Source organism: Echinops telfairi, unplaced genomic scaffold (genome assembly GCF_000313985.2).
Source record: "Echinops telfairi isolate 266 unplaced genomic scaffold, ASM31398v2 ScPeMD7_1;HRSCAF=3_0, whole genome shotgun sequence".
NCBI classification, from domain to species: domain Eukaryota; kingdom Metazoa; phylum Chordata; class Mammalia; order Afrosoricida; family Tenrecidae; genus Echinops; species Echinops telfairi.
This window is the reverse complement of record NW_022103896.1, coordinates 52,984,786-53,005,760: the sequence shown is the minus strand read 5'-3', so window position 1 is coordinate 53,005,760 and position 20,975 is coordinate 52,984,786. Positions and strand designations below refer to the sequence as shown.

Genomic DNA, 20,975 nt, shown 5'->3' with positions numbered 1-20,975 from the left:
TCCTGGGCAAGATTTTTGACACCTTGGATTTTCTCTATTGTGAAATGAACATTTTAATAACTGCCTGATACTATATCTCTACCTTAACACTTGACATCCCAGTTAAAGACAACATCGTCTTTCTCTTGAACCCCTGCAACTGACTCTCATTTGGTCTCCTTTACTTTATTCTTGCTCTTTTACCTTCTTTTTGTTTTTTTCTCCATGGCTATTGGAGTGGTCTGAAAAATGCTAATTTAGATTGTGTTGCTTGCTTCGTTAACGCTTGCCACTGGTGTCCATCAGTATCTAGAATACAATACCAAATCTTTACCATTGCCTAAAAGGTGTTGTGTAACCTTCTTCATTTTTGGCCCCATTTCTCCCTCAAGATCGCTTATTGGCCATATTGATTTTACCTTTAGGCTATTCAGTCATCTGAGGGGCTCTGTCCCCATTTCTGAACAAGTTGCTACTTCTTTAATCCTTCAAATCTCAAACGATCATCTCTTTAGAGAGTCCATCCCCGAACAGTGTCTAAAGTCACTACTCATCACTTTCATAGAATTCAGTTCAGTTTTGCCTTCATAACAGTTATCACAATGTGAATTTATCAGGCTTTGTCAATGGTCAGTATCCTCCCACCAGTCTGCAAGCTCTGTGAGGCGGACTGGTGGTCTATTGTTCGTTCATTTTCAGAGTTGAGAGTAATGCCTGGTCATCTCTGTACCAGACACGGAATAAGTAATTGTTGAATGAATAAACGAATGAGCTGAAATGAGGTACTGCACACCAGAGTCTGGAAAAACAAAGTGTCTGGATCACAAAGGGCTTACATTTTGCTGCCTATATTCTTACTCTTAAAGTAGCCCTGGAGGTTAAGTGCTAAGCGAAAGGTCTGTGGTTTGAACTGCTTTGTGGGAAAAAGCTGGAACGTTCCGCTTTTGCAAAGACTGCATCCTTGAAGATGCTGTGGGACAATTCTACTCTGCCCTAAGGTTGCTGCGCTTTAGAATAAGCCCCATGGTAGCAGAGGTGGTTTTTAATTTGGATCCTACTGTTGGGGACTTATTCTAGGACAAACTTCTCCTGGTCAGTAAGAAATAGCATTAGCAATAAACCCCAACTTACTGCCATCAAGTGGATTCCTCCTTATAAAGATCCTGAGTTTCCAAGCCTGCAAATCTTGACTAGAACAGACAGTCTCATTTCTCTGAGGAGCACCGTCCACCTGGTGCGTAGCAGCCCAGTGCTTATCCTGCAGTGCTATCAGAGCGCCTTTCTACTAAACCCGAAGGTCATAGAGTGGATTCTGTCTCAAAGTTACCCCACAGGACAGAGTACAACTGCTCTACTGTGCTGCCCAGACTGAAAATCTTTGAGGGAACAGACAGCCTCATCTTTCTCCTACAGAGCAGCTGGTGAGTTTGAGCTACCTGTCTTCCAGGTAGCAGCCCAGTGCCTACCGACTTTTAAAGCTCTTTCCAGATAACAGCTGGGAGAGGTGGCAGTATGCTTCTGTAAAGATTTATAGCATTGGAAACCCTATGAAGCATTCTACTTTGTCCTGTAGGTGCTCTCTGAGTCAAAATTGACTCAACGGAAGTAGTTTGGTTTGGTTGTTCCAGATGCAGGCACCATTTTAAGTCATTTTTCATGTATCAATGTATCTACTGACACTCTAAGATATAGATTATTATTGTTATGATTAAGATGAGAAAACTCAAGAACAAAGGAGTCAAGTAATGTGTCCAAGGACCATAGCTGTAATTGGTGGAACTAGGTTTTCATCTCATGCAGTTTAGTCCTACAACTAAAATTATATCACTCAAAACCACCTTCCTAGTCTGTCATTTTGTTCTTCAAACAACTTGATAGCAATCAACTTTCTGGATAAAATCATTAATTCGTTTATGTTCAAATTTGATGTATATTGAGCATCTGTCTTAGACCAGGCACTGACGTAGGTCCTGGGGCTGTAGAACTGAATGATCAAATCCTTTTCATGGAAACAAAAAGCCCTTGGGGTAAAAAGAGAGAAGGAACAGAAATGTGAAAACTCCTTGTTTTACCAGGGCTCTTGGTACAATCAAACCTGAGAAGGAACTTAACTTATTCTACAACCCCAGATTTTGATTTTAGGATAAATGATGGACTTGTGTATCTAAGAGACATCTTTCAGGTACCTGATTTCTCCCAAGACCGCCCCGGCTTTCAGAGTCACCAGGACTTGAGTACCGTCAGGGCCCCCGAGAACTTGGACTTCTCCTTGCTTGATGATATACATTTCTTTGCCAATTTCTCCCTATATGCCAAATGCAAAGAAAAAGAACAGTCACTTTCCTCTGTCTCCAAATTAAGAAAGTCTTCTAGAGAAGTAAGTGAAAATGAGAAAACATGAAATATTAATTTAAAAGTCTCTTAATAACTGAGTTAATGACATAAATGTTGGCTAGACATATCACTCAGAAGGAAATGATTAGGATGATGGACACTTTCCAGCACTGTATGCCACCCTGGACATATGAAGATATTTCTGTCATTTCTATCAGAAGAGGGCATGCTTGTACACGGTGCTTCTAGTCAAAGATCATGAGCTCAGTCATTCAAAGGCTCACTGTCCTCTTCAATGTACGGCATCGAGGAAGCTCATTGCCATTGAGTTGATTCTGAGTCACAACTATCCGTTAGGCCACGGTAGAACTACTCCTGTGGATTTCTGAGATCGCAAGCCTCTTGGGGAGATAAGGCCTCACTTTTCCCTGTGGTGAGACCCAATGCATAACCCATTGCGTCACCAGCGTGCCTTGATGGCATTGCGGAGTGATTTTTGGAATTGGTCCATAGGAGATCTCTAAGCTATTTTTCTTATTCTATAATGCAGCAGGCTGCTCAGTGACAGCATTAGAACTGTTAGGTTTCTGGAGTGGGTTACACCTTGATTCTTTGCTTCACACACTGAAAGAATTCAACGCCTGTTTTGTGATCCAAGTGGGTTTTTATGAAGGACAGGACAAATGTCAGGTTTTACAGTCTCAAAAGGGTACACACTATTTCTGGGAAATGTGCCAAGCTGTGTAGAAGCTGCACTGGGGTTCACAACTGGACATAAATAACCACGTGGAAAAGAGCACCCATAAGTGTGGAACTTGGGGGTGGATCCTAGGAGGCCAGAAGCCCAAGAACCCCAGAGCCTAAGAGCATGTGGGCCCCAAGTAGGCCTGGAGTGGGTGCATGTGCACCTGCATAGGGGTGGGAGACCCTCACCCTCCACCTGCCTCTCAGCAGGAGCAGGGTAAGAGAGAAGGAGGCCTCCCCATAGCCAGGATATTTCAAACTTCTGGCTGGGAAGGCGTGGTTGATGGTGTTGGTTGACCCCATTGGCTGAGTTAAGCCCATCTGGGTGATGTCATAAGCCTAGCCTAGTTTGGCCCGCCCAGGTGTACTTCCTACCTGGTTCCAGAGTTTGAGTATGAGCATGCTCAGTTTGGGGTCTTCATAGGTGTCTAATGGTTGCCTGATTTCTTTCCAACCTCCTCTTTGGGGGCCTTTGCGGGCATGGGAGGGACAACCCCTATATTGCTTGCCTTTATATAATATATATAGATCTAGCATATCTAATGCTGGCTTCAATATACACACTAATCTCTAAGAAAAGAAATAGTGTTGCTATGAATAATTTTCAAAATAAGGGAAAGTGAAAACTACTTTTCTAAGGCACACTTCAGGAAGTCGATGATTAAGACAGGGTCATATTCCTTTTTCTTTGCATGAAGTAACTCTCAAGGAACTGGAATGATTTTTCAAAGGCAGTTATTACAACTGACTGGAGGTAGAAGTATATAATGGCTACTTAAATATAGTTCAGCACTTTTAATTATTTTTTAATGATCATTTCAATAATTTTCCAAGGAGATCTGGCATAATCAACCAACCAAAACTTCCACTGTTTCTTGCATATTTCTAGGCTAATTTAAGTCTTTCCTGCGAGTTTAATTAGCATTCAAATGAAGTAGACATTCCCCAGAGAACAAAGGCTGGCAGCATGTGCAAAATAAGATCGAACCACGCTCTTTGGGTTGGTTTATGTGCTAATTTGGAGAAAGTGCTAAAATATGCCAGCTTCTTGAAGAGGGAGGTAACGCTTGGTGAGAGGCTATGGGAATTTTTTTTTTAAGGTTATTTGCAAGCTTGAGGGAACATTCTGGTCCTTGAATGTACTCTATCACCAAAGGGTAGTGTGTATGATTTCTGGACTAGCATCTTCAGCTTCACTTTGGAGCTTACTTAAAAACCCAGCCAGTTGTCATTAAATTGATCCCCCTTACGGTCACCTTGTATACATTCCTAGAGCTTTCAGTGGCTGATTTTTAAAGAAGTGATCAGCAAGCCTTTCTTCCAAGGTGCATCTGGGTGGATTTGAACCAACGACCTCTTATTGTCAGAGAAACATCTTCATGATTTGTACCACTCAGCAACTCCTAGAGCTTGTTTAGAAATGCCAACTCTACTGGATCCGAATCTCTGGATATCTGGGAATCTTTTTTTAACAAGATTGCTAGGCAGTTCGTAGGCACACTAACCTGTGAGAAACAATGCTGTACGCTGAGAGCAGTGACCCAACAAACAACCCTCCTGAGGGCCAGGCGAATTCAGGGTAGCAAACTCAGACCAGAATCCTACCATTTCTACAGTTATCTAGGCAACTTCAACATGGCATGGGTTTGTCTCTTCTCTTTCCCTATAATGGTTGTGGCACTGGTAATCAAAATGGAAGCTAATACTCAATTGTTTAAAACCTGGTCATGTGATGGACCTGTAGGGACAGCAAGCAGAATAAGGGATTGGAGGGAGGGGTTTTCAGTGGTGGTTGGGGGTGGGGGCCTATAAAAGGAGATGATGTCTAGGAGTCCATATAGAAAAAGAATGGTTGGAAATGGATTGTGGTAGCAATCGTACAATTCTACTTGATGTGATTGGAACAGGGGATGATATGTTACATGTATTAAATCCCAACTTAAAAAAAATCTGGTCATGTAACAAGTTTCATCTCTGTCAATAGGTACTATTACTTACACACTCTCTTAAATAAAACAAAGACAAAGACAAAAACCCAAACCCAAACCCAAACCCCAAAAATGTGGTTTTTGTTCCCTTGTCTGCTCATTTCTGCTCTTTTCCTATTTCTTTCTTTCCTCCCCTTCGCTGTGCTTGCTGATCTATTTTTATTACTGAGAAATGGCCTTCCCTAAGAAAGACATCAGCAATGAGAAGGCTCTACATTTCACACACTGTTAAGCAGATTTGCACTGCTTAGGGGCATAGGTGCTAAAGCTTCTAGGAGTCATTTCAATATCGGTCCCTGCTGCGAATGGAGCAAATTGGAAGGGCCTTTTGGTGTGTTAAGGTCACACCCGTCCAAATGCACCGCAGCCCTACAGGGGTGCTTAAAATGCACTGTGTTTTGCGTGCCCATTTGTTGATGATTTGATTCACCAATCTGTCTGCTTTTAACTTTGGCTAATTTGTGTAGGATTGTATGTCCTTGCTTTCTATCATATCATGTTTCTCTCCCATTTTTCTGTTATCTCTGAAAGCATCTCAGTTGCCTGCCCGATAGTTCTTCGTTATTCTGGTCCTTAAACATGCGTATTTTCAAAAGTTACAACCTTGGTCCACTTCTCTTTCTTTCTCTTGAGCTTCTCGGGAAGTCAGCTTTTACTGTGCACCGCTGGTTCTGTCCTTTCTCCCGGGCTAGACCCCTTTTCAATATACAATTCAATATACAACCCAAATCTTCCCCATCCATGCTTGCACTGATCACTTCACTTAAAATGTCTTTCACTACTATCCCCATTGCTATGGTTCATGTTTCCTAGGCTTTTTCTAAACTGCTGTCTCCTCCACTCATTAATAAAGAACTGCTTTTCTTTAGATTTTTAAAATATCATGCCCGACAATATGTTAACCGCCCTACTCTCCGGCCTTCCCACGCTCCAATCTAAATTAAGTGCCTTTGCTATCACATGTACCCCTGACAACATCATTTGTGTATGTGTGTGGCCGTTATTCAACTTAACTAATTTTGTAGTTATGTATTTATTTAATTTTATGATTTATTATGTGTCTTTTTCATTCAGGCCAGTGGTTCTCAACTCTGGCTCCAGGTTAGAATCCTATGGGGAGTTAAAAAGAAGACTGTATGGGCTTCACACAAATCAATTGGATGGCAGGGAGAACGCCCAAGCATCAGCATTAAGGAGACTTTGAGGCACAGTGTAAGTGAAATACTTCTGCACTAGACTCCGAGCTCCTGGGGGACACGATGATCTTTTTGTGCACTGTTAGATCTTCCCCAGGGCCCTAGATGGCACAGATTGTAGTTGGCTGCTCATCTAAAGATGGATGATTCCAATCAATCCACAGAATAACAGAAGAAAGCCGAGGCGATCTGTTTCTATGAGGATGACAGCCAACAATACTTTATGAAGAAATCCTATTCTGTAACATGTGGAGTCTCTGTGAATTGGAAATACCTGATGGTAATGAGTTTCATTTGTGGATGTGTGTGTGTGGATGTGTGTGTGTGTGTGTGTGTGTGTATGAAGTAGCTAGCATAGTGCTTGGTCTACAGAGTGTATTAAACATATTTATTGAATTTTAATGAATAAATGATATTTAAATGATAATTTTTCCTTACTACAGTTCTCTGTACTCCTTCTTTCTGTAGACGTAGTTCTTTGTTTTGGATTTAGCTTACGCTAATTCTTTCTTCTGCCAAAAAACCTGCTTCCTTTTTCGCTTGGGTTGTTGCTATGCCTCGATTAAGACTTAGCTTGGACGCCGTCTTTTCTGGGAAATTTGCTGGTATCTTCCAAAAGGACAAGTGTCCTTACTCTGTTGTCCTACAGTACCTTGTACTTCTTCTCTAATGCGTCACTCATGAACTTGGAGCAAGAGAAGCATTTCACTAGCTTTAATTTCTAATTTCTTCTCTCATTTCTCTTCTTTTTCTTTGTCACCTATTTCTTTCTCATGCGTACCTTTCATTTAATCTCTTATTTCATCATTACTTTCATCTCTCAATTCTTTGAACTGTTTATCTTTCTCTGATTTTAATTTTAATTTTCGACTTCACCCCTAATTTAGTTCTTCACAATATAAAAGAAAGAAGTCATAATTCCTTCTTTCTACCTCAGTTAATAATCAGAGTTGTGTAATATGTTTATACCACGTGTTGTTAATATTAAAGTAATTTATAATTATTTGTAATAGCAAACACTTGGAAATGATGGAAATGTCCAGCAATAAGAAGTTGGCATGGCATATCCATAGACAAAAATATTTTACAGCTTAAAAATAATAATATTCATTAAAATATGTATATGTATATAAAATGATATATGTCATATGGCAAAGTGTGGAAGCATATCCTATATTGTAAGATGCCAATCTTATAAAACATGCTTTATATGATCCATATAAAAAGATAAGACACATATATTAAAGTGGTTATTTCTAGATAGTGGAATTTCTGTCTTTGTGATTTTATGTATTTTCCATTTAAAAATAGGGTGTATGCATCATAAACATGTTATTTTGTAATCATAAAAAGTCACTGAAGTTTAAAGAATTCACTGATTATATACAAACAGGGTAAGCCAAGTGGAGTTAACTGATAGTTTGCTGATTATTTGTTAAGGGCAGAACTACCTTTTGCTTCTTTAGCTTCTTTGTCCACTTCAACTATTTGGAATTAATGGAGCGTGATGACTCATAATTTACATTTTGCAATGCAGTGTTTCAGATTACCTCAATCGTTTATAGTCTATAGCATAAGTAATGAAATCCATTTTTCCCATTTGAACTTTGAGAGCCCATTATTATTATACAGAGCTGTGTATCATAATTATTCCTATATTTTAGAATGTATCCTGGACACATTTTATTTAAACTATGCACTTGACCTCTGTTTGAACTTCTCTTCAATGTAGTTACTAGTTTTGCATCTGAAAGATAGCATGTATTTACCTTTTTGCAGACAAAATCACCAGGTAAATAGATAGTCGATTTTAATCTTAGCAGCATGTCGTAAATCATCTGCGTGTCACAGCCCTAGATAAAGAGAAAACGAAAGCATTCAAAAAACTGATGGGCCATGATCTTAAAAATCAAAGGAAGTATGTGGGGATAGGGATTATCTATGTTAGAATTAAACTATTACCTGAAATGAACTTTGGGGGCCTAATATTTAGGGGGGAAATGGAGTACTCTAGCAAATTTGATTACTGGTCAGGTAGATGTAGGTTTGAATCTTGACTTATTGTTATAGTACCTCTCATGCCCTCACATGTAAATGGGAATTAAATGTTGCTGTTTTTTTAATACCACACTGGTTAAATTAAGCACTTAACATGATGCTTAATTAATGACATATATTACTGACTATAAAGGAAACAAACCAAACCAAACTAGCCCATTGCTGTTGAGCCAATAACAGCTCATGGTGACACTCCAGGGCCAAGGAGGATGGCCCCAGAAGGTTTCCCTGTCTATAATCATACTGAAAGCTGATGACCACCACTTTCACCCTTGGAGTGGTTGGTGGATTCAAACCACTGACCTTGTGGTTAGCAGCTCAGTGCTTATGAGGCACCAGGGTGCATACATCAGATGTAGTTGATCTTCATTATTCATGGGTTCCATATTCAGAATTTGCCTGCTTGCTAAAATGTATTTGTAGCCCCCGAATCAATATTTGCAGCTCTTTTGCAGTCCTCTGAGGATATGCACAGAGCAGCAAGAAAGCTGGGTTGCCTGATGGAGATACTCCACCCAGTGGAGGTGGATAAGGTGTGCTAGCTCTTTCATAGCAAAAAGTGTCCTTTTCTTGGTCTGCTTAGAGTCCTGTTCTTTGCATTTTCATGCTTTTTGTGGGTGATTTCACTACTTCCTATGGCCCCAAGCACAGTGCCGAAGCATGTCGAGTGTTCTGAGTACCAGAAGGCTCTGATGTGCATTGTGGAGAAAATACAAACTTTAAGAAGATAAATTTTATTTAGACATGAGTTATAGGTCTACTGTGGTGGAGTGAAATTTCTTAATATTTTTCTTCTAACCACATCTTTTAAAATCTTACCAAATGATGAGGTGGGATTATGCAAATAGGGCTTGTGTAACACTAACAGAGGAGATCCAATAGCTTCATTACCATCCCCCACTCTCTCTGCTATAAAGATGAGCCATCTTTGATGGAGGAGCAGAAAGAGAAAGCCCCGACCACGAGAAGAGCATGTGTTAGATCTCTGTCTGACGTGCCAACACCAGAGGCACTGCAGACTCTGGGACAAGCAAGAGGAGCAGCACTAAGACTACGAGACTGTGGGACAAGAAGGCAGAGGCCAGGGGACCATGTGGCTGAGAGGCTGAGGGAGGACCTGAGAGAGACTTGGTTATTGGCTGGGGAGAAGTGCAGCTGTGGACCAAGGTCCGTGGCCTTACTGTTTACTATTCCTGAGTTGTGGTAACCCATTAACGCTGCTAATAACCCTCCATAATTATGGATATTGTCTGTGAGTTCTGTGTGGCCATGCAACAGGTTATTGCATCAGTACCAAAGTAGAGTGTAGTGGGAGGAATAGTAGGTGTCAGAGTAGGTAAAGAAGGATGGAGCATGGAGGCCTGTCTGACCCCCAAAGAAACTTATTTATAGAGAAAGATATGCCATGCTCATTGATTGGAAGACTTATCATTGTGAAAATATCAGTATGGCCCAAAGTGGTCTACAGATAGAATGCAGTCCTGATCCAGAGTTCAACATCCTTCTTGAAAGAGAGGAAACACGAGTTACCGACTTATATGTCAAGGAAAGAGACTTTGGATCAACAAAGCACTGCTAAACAAGAAGCACGAAGTAGGAGGCCTCCTCACACTTTCTGACCTCAAATTCTATTACTCAGCCATGGTCATGAAGACAGCCTGATCCCGGTTCAACGACACATACTTATATGGAACAGGAAAGGGAATGCACAAGTGATTCTATCCACCTATGAACAGATGCACAAGTGATTCTATCCACCTATGAACAGTTAATTCTGAGCAAAGTACCTAAACTCATTAAATGAGTTCTTGTCGAACTAGATATCTATTAATAGAAAAACAACAAAAAAGACTCATATTTCATACCATATACAAAAACAAACTGGATAGATCAAAGACCTAAATTTAAAATGCAAATCAATAAAGATTATTAAAGAAAAATAGGCGCAAACCTAGGAAAACTAATACATGGCACAAACACACGACCAAACATAACTTTGCTCAAACAGTAGAAGAAAAACTGGACGACTGGGATGTTCTACACATCAAGCACTGACACATGTCCGAAGTTTTCACCAAGAGTGTAAAAAGAGAACCCACAGAGTAGGGATCATTTTTTTGCGTGTGGCAATGATGTACCAGACAAAAGACTAATCTCCAAAATTTCTAGAAAACTTCAACATCATAGCACCAAAAATGCAAATAACTCAATTAAACATTTCACTTAAGATGGCATTCAGGCGGCCAACAAACATATATAAAAATGCTCACACTATTGACCTTTCTCCTCCTAAAAGCATCCAATACAAATCCACTGTTGCGGAGTTCATGCCTACTTACAGTGACCCTGTATAAGGTTTCCAAGTCGGTGAACTTTTACAGGTACAGACCTTGTCTTGTCTTTCCTCCTGTGGAGTCCCTGTGGGTTTGAACCTCCTGCCTTTTGGGTTAACAGCCCAATGTCTGTCCTATAGCACCACCAGGGTGAATCAAAACAGTAAGATATCATGCCACATAGATATGATAAGGCTTTAATATTAATCTTGATTAATTTCAAATTTCAATAAAAGGAAGCAAAATACAAACACAGACTTACTTGTGGGAACCGCATTTTACCTTTTCTCTTCTATGTGTAAGGTGAACTCACCAGTAGAAAGTATTAAGAAAAGAACTGAGCCCATGGAAATCATTCGAGCAAACTAGATTAACTTTAAAGTGGATCAGCCAGCCATTAGCTCTTTCATCTGTAGGAATACCCACAAGCACTTCCATCCCTAGCTAATAGCTTGTATTTCCTCAGAGAAAAACCATCTGAACCATGCGAACCCTTTCATAATCACTGTCCCATAGAAGCACCAGCTACACTTTCCACTTCAGGGCTCTATGGTTATGCTTTTGTGCCCCTTACAGTACAAGGGTAAGGCCCAAAGCATGTTTAATCCTGGTCTGTGATCAGGGGATGGCCGCAGACAAATTCTCTCAGTAATACACTTCTCTTAGTCTCAATAGGTTGCTGTCAAAGCAAAGGTCTAATCCAAAGGGATCTGTAGGACTAGTGAAATTCGAGGCAGAGTGGTTCGCTCATATGGTTATAGCAACTATTTATTTATCTATTCCAACGGGGTAATCTGGGCAGATTTTCTTAAACAGGACACAGGACAATCATGTGAGCTTATGGTAAAGAACCTTTAAGAACCGAAGACTGCATTTGTAAGGAAAAGAACAGGAGCATTATGCTGAGGATTTTTGTCCTTCATCATTCATTGTTTGCCCATTCATTGAAGGTACGAGGGTTGTTGTGTGAACATTTTGTTGAGGTAGCTTATCCTCACACTTCATCCGTGTGTGAACATTGTGCAATGAATAAGAAAGAAGAAGGAAAACTACGGTGGTGCTGGTGAAGAATATCAAAACGCCTATGGACTGCCAGAAGAACAACCAATCTATCTTGGAAGAAATACAACCGGAAACTAGGATGGTGGGGCTTGTCGCAGGTATTTTGGACATATTAACCTGAAAGACCAGTCCCTGGGAAATGATATCATGCTTGGTCAATTGGTCAGCATAAAAGATGAAGACCATTGAAGAGATGGACTGACACGGTGGCAGCGACAACAGACACAAACATCACCATCGTGAGGATGGTGCGGGGCTGGGACATGTTCTGTTCTGTTGTGCACACCGCTTTTATGAGTTGGGTCCAGCACCCAACAATGACAATAATCTTACCCCTCTACCCTCCGGCCCTGACCTTGTCTGTTCAGATTTATTTTTGTCCCTAAAAAAACACACAAACTGAAAAGAAACATGAATTAAGTCCCCTGAGGATTCCCAAACTTCTGTTTTTGACGGTGTAAATCTAAGAGCATCGAGTTCTTTAAAGAAGGGTTCAAGAGATGACAGCCTCACTTTCAGAAGAGTACAGACCTACATGTAGAATCTGCTGAGAAACAGTAGTGTCATGTGATATTTTTGTTTAATAAAACTTTCAGTGATATCATAACAATACTTTTTGATTTACCGTTGTACATGCTGGTGTCTGGACAGGGACTTGTCTAACCACACAAAATGGGCCTAGGTGCTATGTCTCCACATTGCTGTGGTGGAAGGCAGTACGGGGGAGGTGAGATTTTGTGATACATTTGTCTCTCTGGACTTCTAGACAGAGGGTTGAGACTTGTAAGTATATTTACTGTGTTGCTTTGTGTTGTTGGGAAAGTGCGATTTTTGGCACTAGGCAATATTAAAGTGAATAAATTATATTCAGTTGGTATACAGTAAAAGCATAACCCTTGATAAACTTGACGAGCATAAGTTCAAACAAATGGCACTTCTTCTGGCTGCTTACTCAGGTTTCTGAACAATTAGGTGCCGCTCACAGGAATGTTTTATGCGTTACCTCATGTTTTCAAACCCTTCACTGAATTAAATAAAAAAAAATGGTGAAAAACATTTTTTCCTGTGCCTCATTCCATCTATCCTACCCTGAGTATGCATGTGTACCATATACTATTTATAAGAAATCCATCCTCCATAATAAAAGATGACCAACATTCAATGATTCTGCATGCATTTCTTTAGTAAAAAAAAAAAACCCTTTGCATTATCAAAAATTGTAAAAGAATATGGTAAAATATGACTATTTATTTACATACTTGACTAGGATATAGATCAAACTATGAAAATGGAATGCAACAGCTGAACTCATATGTAGTAACAATTTACCATGGAAGTGATTTGTGTCCCTCAACAGTTGCTTTATGCAAAGCTGCCACTGGGCTTGGGGCAACTGTGGTTTTGGACAAGGTCCTTTGCTGGATATATACCTAGTGAAATGAAGTTTCTCTTATAACATCGTTAGCTTTTATGATGGGTTTTGAGAACAAGTATGCTTTTATTCTCAACTTAGAGACAATTTTTTTTCTTGAGATGTACTTTGCAACATTATTGTATGATTAAAAATAATTACATCCTGGGGCTAGCTTTTTTCTTTGTAAGTCACTTCCATTCCCTTTATATAGATGTCATTAGACTGTTTTCTAATTTATAGGAAGCCACTGTTTACAAAATGCCCTTTTTTTATAAAGTGAATGTATCTGCATAATCATCAATATTAACATTCTATAAATATTTCACATTCCCCCCCCCCCCCCCACCCCCCCCAGTTTCTCCTGTTTTCCCATTAAACACTCCCAACCTCCCTGGCTGTCTAGCATCTGTTTCATCACTCTCATTTTCAGATGAGGGGATGGAGGGTCAGGATCTCTCTTGACTTTCCCTAAGGTCACTCAGACAAGCAGGTGCCAGAGGAAAAGTATCACCACCCCGCTCAACTTGAGGGCAAGATGTGTGCTTTATGCACACCTGTGTCTCCAAGGTCATACCCAAACCTGGGACATAGCAGGTGCTAAGTAAATATGGGCTGGTATGTGGAATGAAGTTGTAAGCTATTATTCTATTTTGGCATTGTAAAGTTCAGTGCTGTTGTAAAACCGTGTGTTACAGCATTAAGGGTTCTGGAGCATTCAATGGCATTGGAAGAAATTCTCTTTTCATTTCAAGCCTATAGGTTAGCTGGTGGGGTCTGTGTCCAGAATGTTCTTTTAGAATGGAAAATGTGGAGCAGACTTGTTAAGAGGGTAACAGTTATACTTGGAACGCTTGCTCCTTCTCTCCAGGAGGACCTATCCATTTTCACGGGTGCGCTTTTTCTGAACAGAATTTAAGCCATTGTCAGTAATTTATATTTTGCTGTGCTTTGAAGTTACCTTCAGGTATAAACAACAATCTTCTGGGCTTTGTTCAACTCAGCTAGCTGTATTTCTGAATATCAAAGAAAATGCTTCGCCCAATCTGAAAACTCTGGTCCCATGAGAGGATCAGGCGATGGTAGTATGTCTAGGGAATGGAATTCTGAATCCAGTTGCCTCTGGTATTGAGGTTAATTCAGGCCTGACAGCTGTTAGGAGTAGCAAAGTAAAAAAATGATAAATGATTCGCAAGACATTATCATGTCATAACAAATAAATACTGGGTTCTAAGTGATACACGCAATACTTGTAAACACTAGTAAAAGTAATTTTCAGCAAGTTTTAAAAAGAACTGAAAATAATTCACTTTTCTGCCCAGTAGCTTCTGTATCACATAGGAGCCCTGTGGCATAGTGCTTACCCACTGGGCAGTGATTCAAAAGGTCTGTGGTTTGAAACCACCACTGTGCTCTGTAAACAGTTACAGGCTGGAAAGCTCACAGTGGCAGTTCTCCCCTGTCCCGTGGGGTCACTTTGAGTCAGCAGTGACTAATGGCAGTGCGTGTTTGTTTTTTCTGTATCACATACTGAAAATGGCCAGCCATAAGCTAAAACCCTTAGCTGAATCGACCGTATCTTCCTGTGATTGAACAGGACCACTAGGTCACATGGTTTGATTTGTGAAAAAACTTCCTTATGATTGTATCAGTTTTAGTTCTCAGTGGACAGTAATGGTAACATAGTGTGTTGCTGTGATGCTGGAAGCTAGGTCATCGGCGTTTCGAATCCCAGCAAGGTCACCCAAAGTGAACAGGTTTCAGTAGAGCTTCTAGACCAAGAACAGACAGGAAGAAGGAATAAGTTGTCCACTTTGGAACAATTAGCTGCTGAAAACCCATGGATAGCATGAAAACATTGTGAGGAACGAAAGGCTAAGCGATTAGAAGCAGAAAGAACATGGTCAGCGATGGCACCAGAAGATGGGCCCTTCAGGTTAGAACGCACTCAAAAGTGTGAAAGTTGGGGACAAAGAGGAAGACTAGTTGCAAAATATGATCTTGGTGACAGAAATTCATAGGAAATACCCTTGTTAAGCAACGCAAATCACAGCAATCTGCATGGACTTCTATAAATGGAATGCACAGAAAATAAGTTGACATTACATCTGTGGGAAGAGATGATGGAGAAGCTCAATGTCAGTGGCTAAAGTGAGGCTAGGACCTGATATGGTCCAGACCATCCTTCGTTCCTATGTAACTTTAGGCTGAAGCTGAAGAAAACCAAAAATCCACGAGAGCCAAAATACAACCTTGAGTCGATCCCACCTGAATTTTGCGAACATCCCAAGAACAGATTTGCTGCATTAAAACACTAATAACAGAAGACTTGACAAGCTGTGGGGTGACCCCAAGAACATCACTTATGAAGCATGCAAAAGGTCATCATAAGAGCGGAAAAAAGAGATCAAAGTGAGTGTCAGAAGAGACTGAAATTTTCTTTTAATCATGAGTAATGAAGATAGAAGAAATGATGAAGTCAAAGAGCTGAATAGAAATTTTCAAAGGGCAGCTGGAAAAGACAGAGTAAAACATCAACGAAATGTACAAAGACTGAGAATTAGAAAACCCAAAAGGAAGAACATAGTCAACACGTTTTACATTGAATGAACTCAAGAAAAAAATTCAAGCCTGGGGTAGCAATAGTGAAAGATTCTATTTGCACAATGTGGAATGATGCAGGGAGCATCAAAAGAAGATGGAAAGGATACACAGAGTCACTGTACCGAGAAAACGAGTTGACATCTTACCATTTCAAGAGGTAGCACATGAGCAAGAATCGATGGTACTGATGGAAGAAGTCCAAGCAGCACTGAAAACATTAGCCAAGATCAAGGTTCTAGGGATTGATGGAATGCCAGTTGAAATGTTTCAATAAGCTGATGAAGCACTGGAAGCCCTCATCATCTATGTCGGGGAATTTGGAAGATAAGCTACTTGACCAACTAGAAAATAATCCATGTTTGTACTCATTTACAGAAAGGTGACTCAACGGACCGCCCACATGATAGAACAATATCATGTGCAAGTAAAACTTTGCTGAAGGTCATCCAACGAGAGTTGCAGCAGTACATTGATAGGGAGCAAGAAGAGAGTCAAGCTGGATTCAGGAAAGGACATGAAAAAGGGATATCATTGTTGACGTCAGCTAGATCTTGGCTGAAAGCAGAGGATATCAGAAAGATGTTTACTTGTGTTTTATTGACTATGCCAAGGCATTCGACTGTGTGGATCATAAGCATCGATAGATTTGAGAAGTGGAATTCCAGAACATTTGATTGTGTTCATAGGAAACTTGTACATGGATCAAGACACAGTTGTATAAGCAGCAGAAGAAAATACTGCTTGCATCCTTTCACTATATTTATTCAATCTGTATGCTAAGCAAATAACTGAGAAGCAGATTATATGAATAATAAGAATGTGGCATCAGGATTAGAGGAAGGCTTCTTAACAAGCTGCAATATGTAAACCTTGTTTGCTGAAGGAGAGGAGGATTTGAAGCACTTGTATGAAGATGAAGGATTGTAGCCTTCAATTGTGGATTACAACTCAATGTAAAGAAACTCAAATCCTTACAACTGGATCAGTAGGTAACGCCATGATAAATGGAGAAAAAGATTGAAGCTGTCAAGGATTTTGCCTTGCTTGGATATACAACAATGCTCATTAAAGTAGCAGGCAAGAGATCAAACAAGGTCTGTTTCAGGGGTTTAGAAGCAAGGATGTTACTTTGAGGACTTGTGTGTCTGACCCAAGCTATGGTATTTTCTTTTTCTTTTTTTAAACTTTATTTTATTTATTTATTTATTTTAAACATTTTATTAGGGGCTCATACAACTGTTATCGCAATCCATACACACATCAATTGTGTAAAGCGCATTTGTACATCATTCTCAAAACATTTTCTCTGCACTTAAACCCCCCGACATTAGGTCCTCATTTTTCCCCTCCCTCCCCGCTCTCCCCTCCCTCATGAGCCCTTGATAGTTAAAGGGAGAATGGGTAGGAAAGAGGGAACCGATTACAAGGAGCTGTGTGTGACCTCCTCCCTGGGGGACAAACAACCAAAAAGTGGGTGAAGGGAGACGTCGGACAGGGCAAGATATGCCATGGTATTTTCGATTGCCTCATATGCATGTGAAAGTTCGACATTGAATAAGGAAGGCCAAACAAGAATCAATCCATTTGAATTAAAATGCTGAGAAAGGACATCAAACGTGCCACGGACTGCCAAAAGGACAGACACATTTGTCTTGGAAGAAGTACAGCCTGAAGGTTTTTTAGAGGCCAGGATGGCAAGACTTCATCTCATGTCCTTTGGACACATTGTCAGGAGAGACCGTCACTGGAGAAAGATATTCTACTTGGTAAAGTAGAAGGGCGGCAAAAAAGAAGGTGGCTCTGGACAATCTGCATTGAGACAGTGGCGACAGCACTGGGCTCAAATATCAGAACCAGTGTGAGGACGGCGCAGAACTGGGCAGTGCTTCCTTCTGTTGCACATACGGTCGTTCTGCGTTAGCACTGACTCGATGGCATCTAACAGCAGCAAATACTGCACTGTAATTTGCTACATGTCAGGCATGCTTTTGTGGAATTTACATATTTTTAGTCACTTTATCGCTGCATATGAAACAAGGAAATTATTTATTTCCCTCTCTTAGGAGAAGCCCTGGAGAGTAGGGTGTGTGTGGGCACAATCTCTGCTTCCGACAGAATAAATGTTCAGGGATTTTTACTAGGGTGGAGTTCATCTAAGTCTATACCATCTGACTCGTAGGGACTCTATAGGGTAGGCAGGGTTAGCTTTAACCTTAGCCTTCCCGAGACTGCAAATCTATACTAGTGTACTCATCTTTATCTCCTTTAAGGATCCTACCAAGATACATGATAAAAGTGAGAATAATGCAATGTAATGAGGGTTTCTGTGACTCTCTGATCTTAGCCCCTTCGACGTCAATTCAAGGCGGGATATTTGAGCAGGGAATCCCTGTGTGCTGCTAGAAATGTTTTTGATATTCCTATGCATTCCTGGCCCAGTCTGTCACTCGTAGGCCATACTCTTCCTCCTCATCTTTCCCTCTTCTGAAGCCATAGCCTTTCCAAGCCCTACTTGCCGCATAGTCACAAACAGTGAGTTACAAATTCCATTAAAGTGCCCTCTTTGGGCTGATTTATTTCCTTTTACAGAACAACAAATATCCACCAGATAACATTATCTTACTTTCCTTGACTGTCTAGGTACCTATGTTCCAACTTTGCTATCTCTGGGTTGAGCTGAAAGAAGCTCTAGTGTCCTAGTAGGTTAAGTATTGGGCTGCTAACCGCAAGGTAAGAGGTTCAAGCCCACCAGTACACTCTGGAAAAAAGAGAGGCTGTCTGCTCCTGCAAAGATCTACAGTCTTGGAAACCCTACAGAGCCTATGGGGGCTCTATGAGTTGGGTTCGATTTGACTAAGTGGCAGTGGGATCGGTTTTGTTTGGCTGACTCGTGCTTTCGGCTTCAGCTTCTGAAGACTGAGATTTTAAGGCTAGCCACTAGGTGGCGGAACAGAATTTACATTACATTCCCCCTGCCCAGGTTTCTGGTAAATAACTGGCCAAGGCAAACTGTGATTTCTCTAGGATTTAATGTGATTAAATATATTTGAAAATCAAGATAGTAAGTTATCAGAAAGGACAAAAACTGCCCAATCTCATAGAAATGAATCATTCTTTATTAAGATTGGTTTCAGAAAAAAAAAAGATTGGTTTCCAACTACAGAAATCTACAAGGAGGGAGAGCATTTTGGGGGCGTGGGGGTGTGTGTGACTTCTGGTCTCTAAGCGTTTTCAAACTCTGATTGCCCTATGGAGAAGCAGTCAATCTTACTTTTTAGTCACAGTTGGCTGAATCAGGTTATAATAACCTGCTGTTCTAATTCTGCTTTGATCCACTCTCTGCCATGGAGTCGATTACCACGCATAAAGCATCCCAAAGGATAGAAGTTGGAAATACCACAAAATCCAGGAACTTTGTAGTAGACTACACAAGTGTCTATGTGTGAATTTAAGCACCAGGCTTTGAAAGGCCCTAGTGAACCATGGCTAGATCAGCGCGAATCGCCAAAAGCAGTTGCCTGGATCTTGCATTGCCCATCAATTCGAATGAAGTGTCTCCTGTTTCCTCGTCTTCTGAGCAATTATCCAGATGGGGCAGGTGGGAAACGGAAAGGCAGCATCCTGTTGTTAGGTTCACCAAGTGTGAAATCCCACGCCATTGCTTAGAGCTCTGTGAGCTAAATAGTAAGTAGTTTGTCCTGGCTGTAAAACGAGGATAGAAACGTCTGTTGTTGTCAGAGTTGCTGGAGAATTAAATGAGAGAAGCAGTTGGTAAGCAGAGTTTACACCAAGCACTCAATGAACAGCAACTGTTATTACGTTTGTGAAGACATATGAACCAGTTTCAAAATGGGGGGTCATGAAGAATCCTTACAGCTCAGGCATTCTTACTCCAGCGGTAACGATTTTACACTCAGTCTTGACAGTGCTTCGATGCCACTTAAAAAAGGTGTATGCCACCGCGTGTGTCGGCCGTGCTGTTGGCATTGAAAGTCCATGTGGGCAGTATGGATAAACTTCATGGGACATTGCCCGTAATATGATTTATATGACACTCACATGACTTGCATTACTTTTGCTAAAGCAGTCTGACACATGGCATTCCACCAATTTGTAAACACGTTTCACAAGGCTAAAAGGAAAGGCGTATCACATACATTTTTAACCTGAATACGATGCAAACTTTTTGCCTGAGTATGATGCAGAGTAAGGAGCCCCGGTGGCTCAGTGGATTACAAGTTGGGCTGCTCACCACAAGCTCAGCAGTTCAATTGCACCTGGTTCCCTGAGGGAGAAAGAGGAGGCTTTCTGTTCCCTGAAGATTTATAGCCTTGGAAAGCCCCCTGCAGGGTCACTCTGAGTCCCAATCGGCCTGAAGGCCGTGAAGAGCAGTATGAAAACGTAGCGTTAAAGCAGCCCACGTAGATTTTGAAAAACTGAAGATTGTTTCGGTTACATGATTCTTTGGTGCTGCATGGCAAACACAACTCCACTTCCAAATGGACGGAGAAACCTCCTTCTGACAATTTTGATTGAAAAGCCAATGTATAAACCTAAGAGATTCCAAGGAGCATCTTAAACTAGGTGCTTATAAATGAAATTATTTTCAAGAACCGGTTAGTAACTACTTCTACAGCTGGGGCTGTCAGCTCCCCATCCTCATGTCAGATTTCGGTCCTCCTCCCTCTCCTCTTTCTTGCTTATGTGACCTTCAAAGAGGTGGAAGGTTCACATCAGGGATCCCCATTTCCAGATGGTGCAGGGTAGAGAAATAGGTAGTGGCGGTGCCTGCACAACATGGCGAATGTAACCAATGTCTCTGGCTTTGTTCAACACGTGTAACGATGAGTACAAGGAAGCTGGAAATGCTCTAGAATGTCACGTGGTGATAGTTGTACAACTCTTTTGGATGTGATTGAATTATTGAATTGTATGACATGTGGAGGAAGTGCTAATAAAACTGTTTTAAAAGACATGGCTTTGTCCATGGAGCTCCCTATACATGGCCTTTCCAAGGCTGCAAATAATTCTGGGACCAGACAGCCCTATCTGTCCTGAAGATGGATGGGTGGGTTTGAACTGCCGACTTGTTAGTAGCCCAGTGCCCAACCCCCAGCACGACCCGGGCTTGTGAAGGACCACAGCCTTGACAATGCCACGAAGCACAGTTCTCCTCAGGACACGCGGCATCACTCTGACTTGGAATCAACTCGACGGCTACTGTGGCTTTGTTTTTAAATGCATCTTTGGTCATCATCCTCATCCT

The 20,975-nt window shown here is 41.0% G+C and overlaps 1 protein-coding gene across 1 annotated transcript in view; it reads right to left on the bottom strand.

Moving 5' to 3' along the window:
• The window catches only part of CNGB3 (cyclic nucleotide gated channel subunit beta 3), a 104,573-nt gene that overhangs the window by 29,514 nt on the left and 54,084 nt on the right, over positions 1–20,975 (bottom strand). The window contains exons 12-13 of the mRNA XM_004697726.1: positions 8,011–8,094; positions 2,166–2,284 (exon numbers count right to left, since the gene is read on the bottom strand). Coding sequence (XP_004697783.1) covers positions 2,166–2,284; positions 8,011–8,094 — 203 coding nt within the window. The remainder of the gene's footprint in view (positions 1–2,165; positions 2,285–8,010; positions 8,095–20,975) is intronic.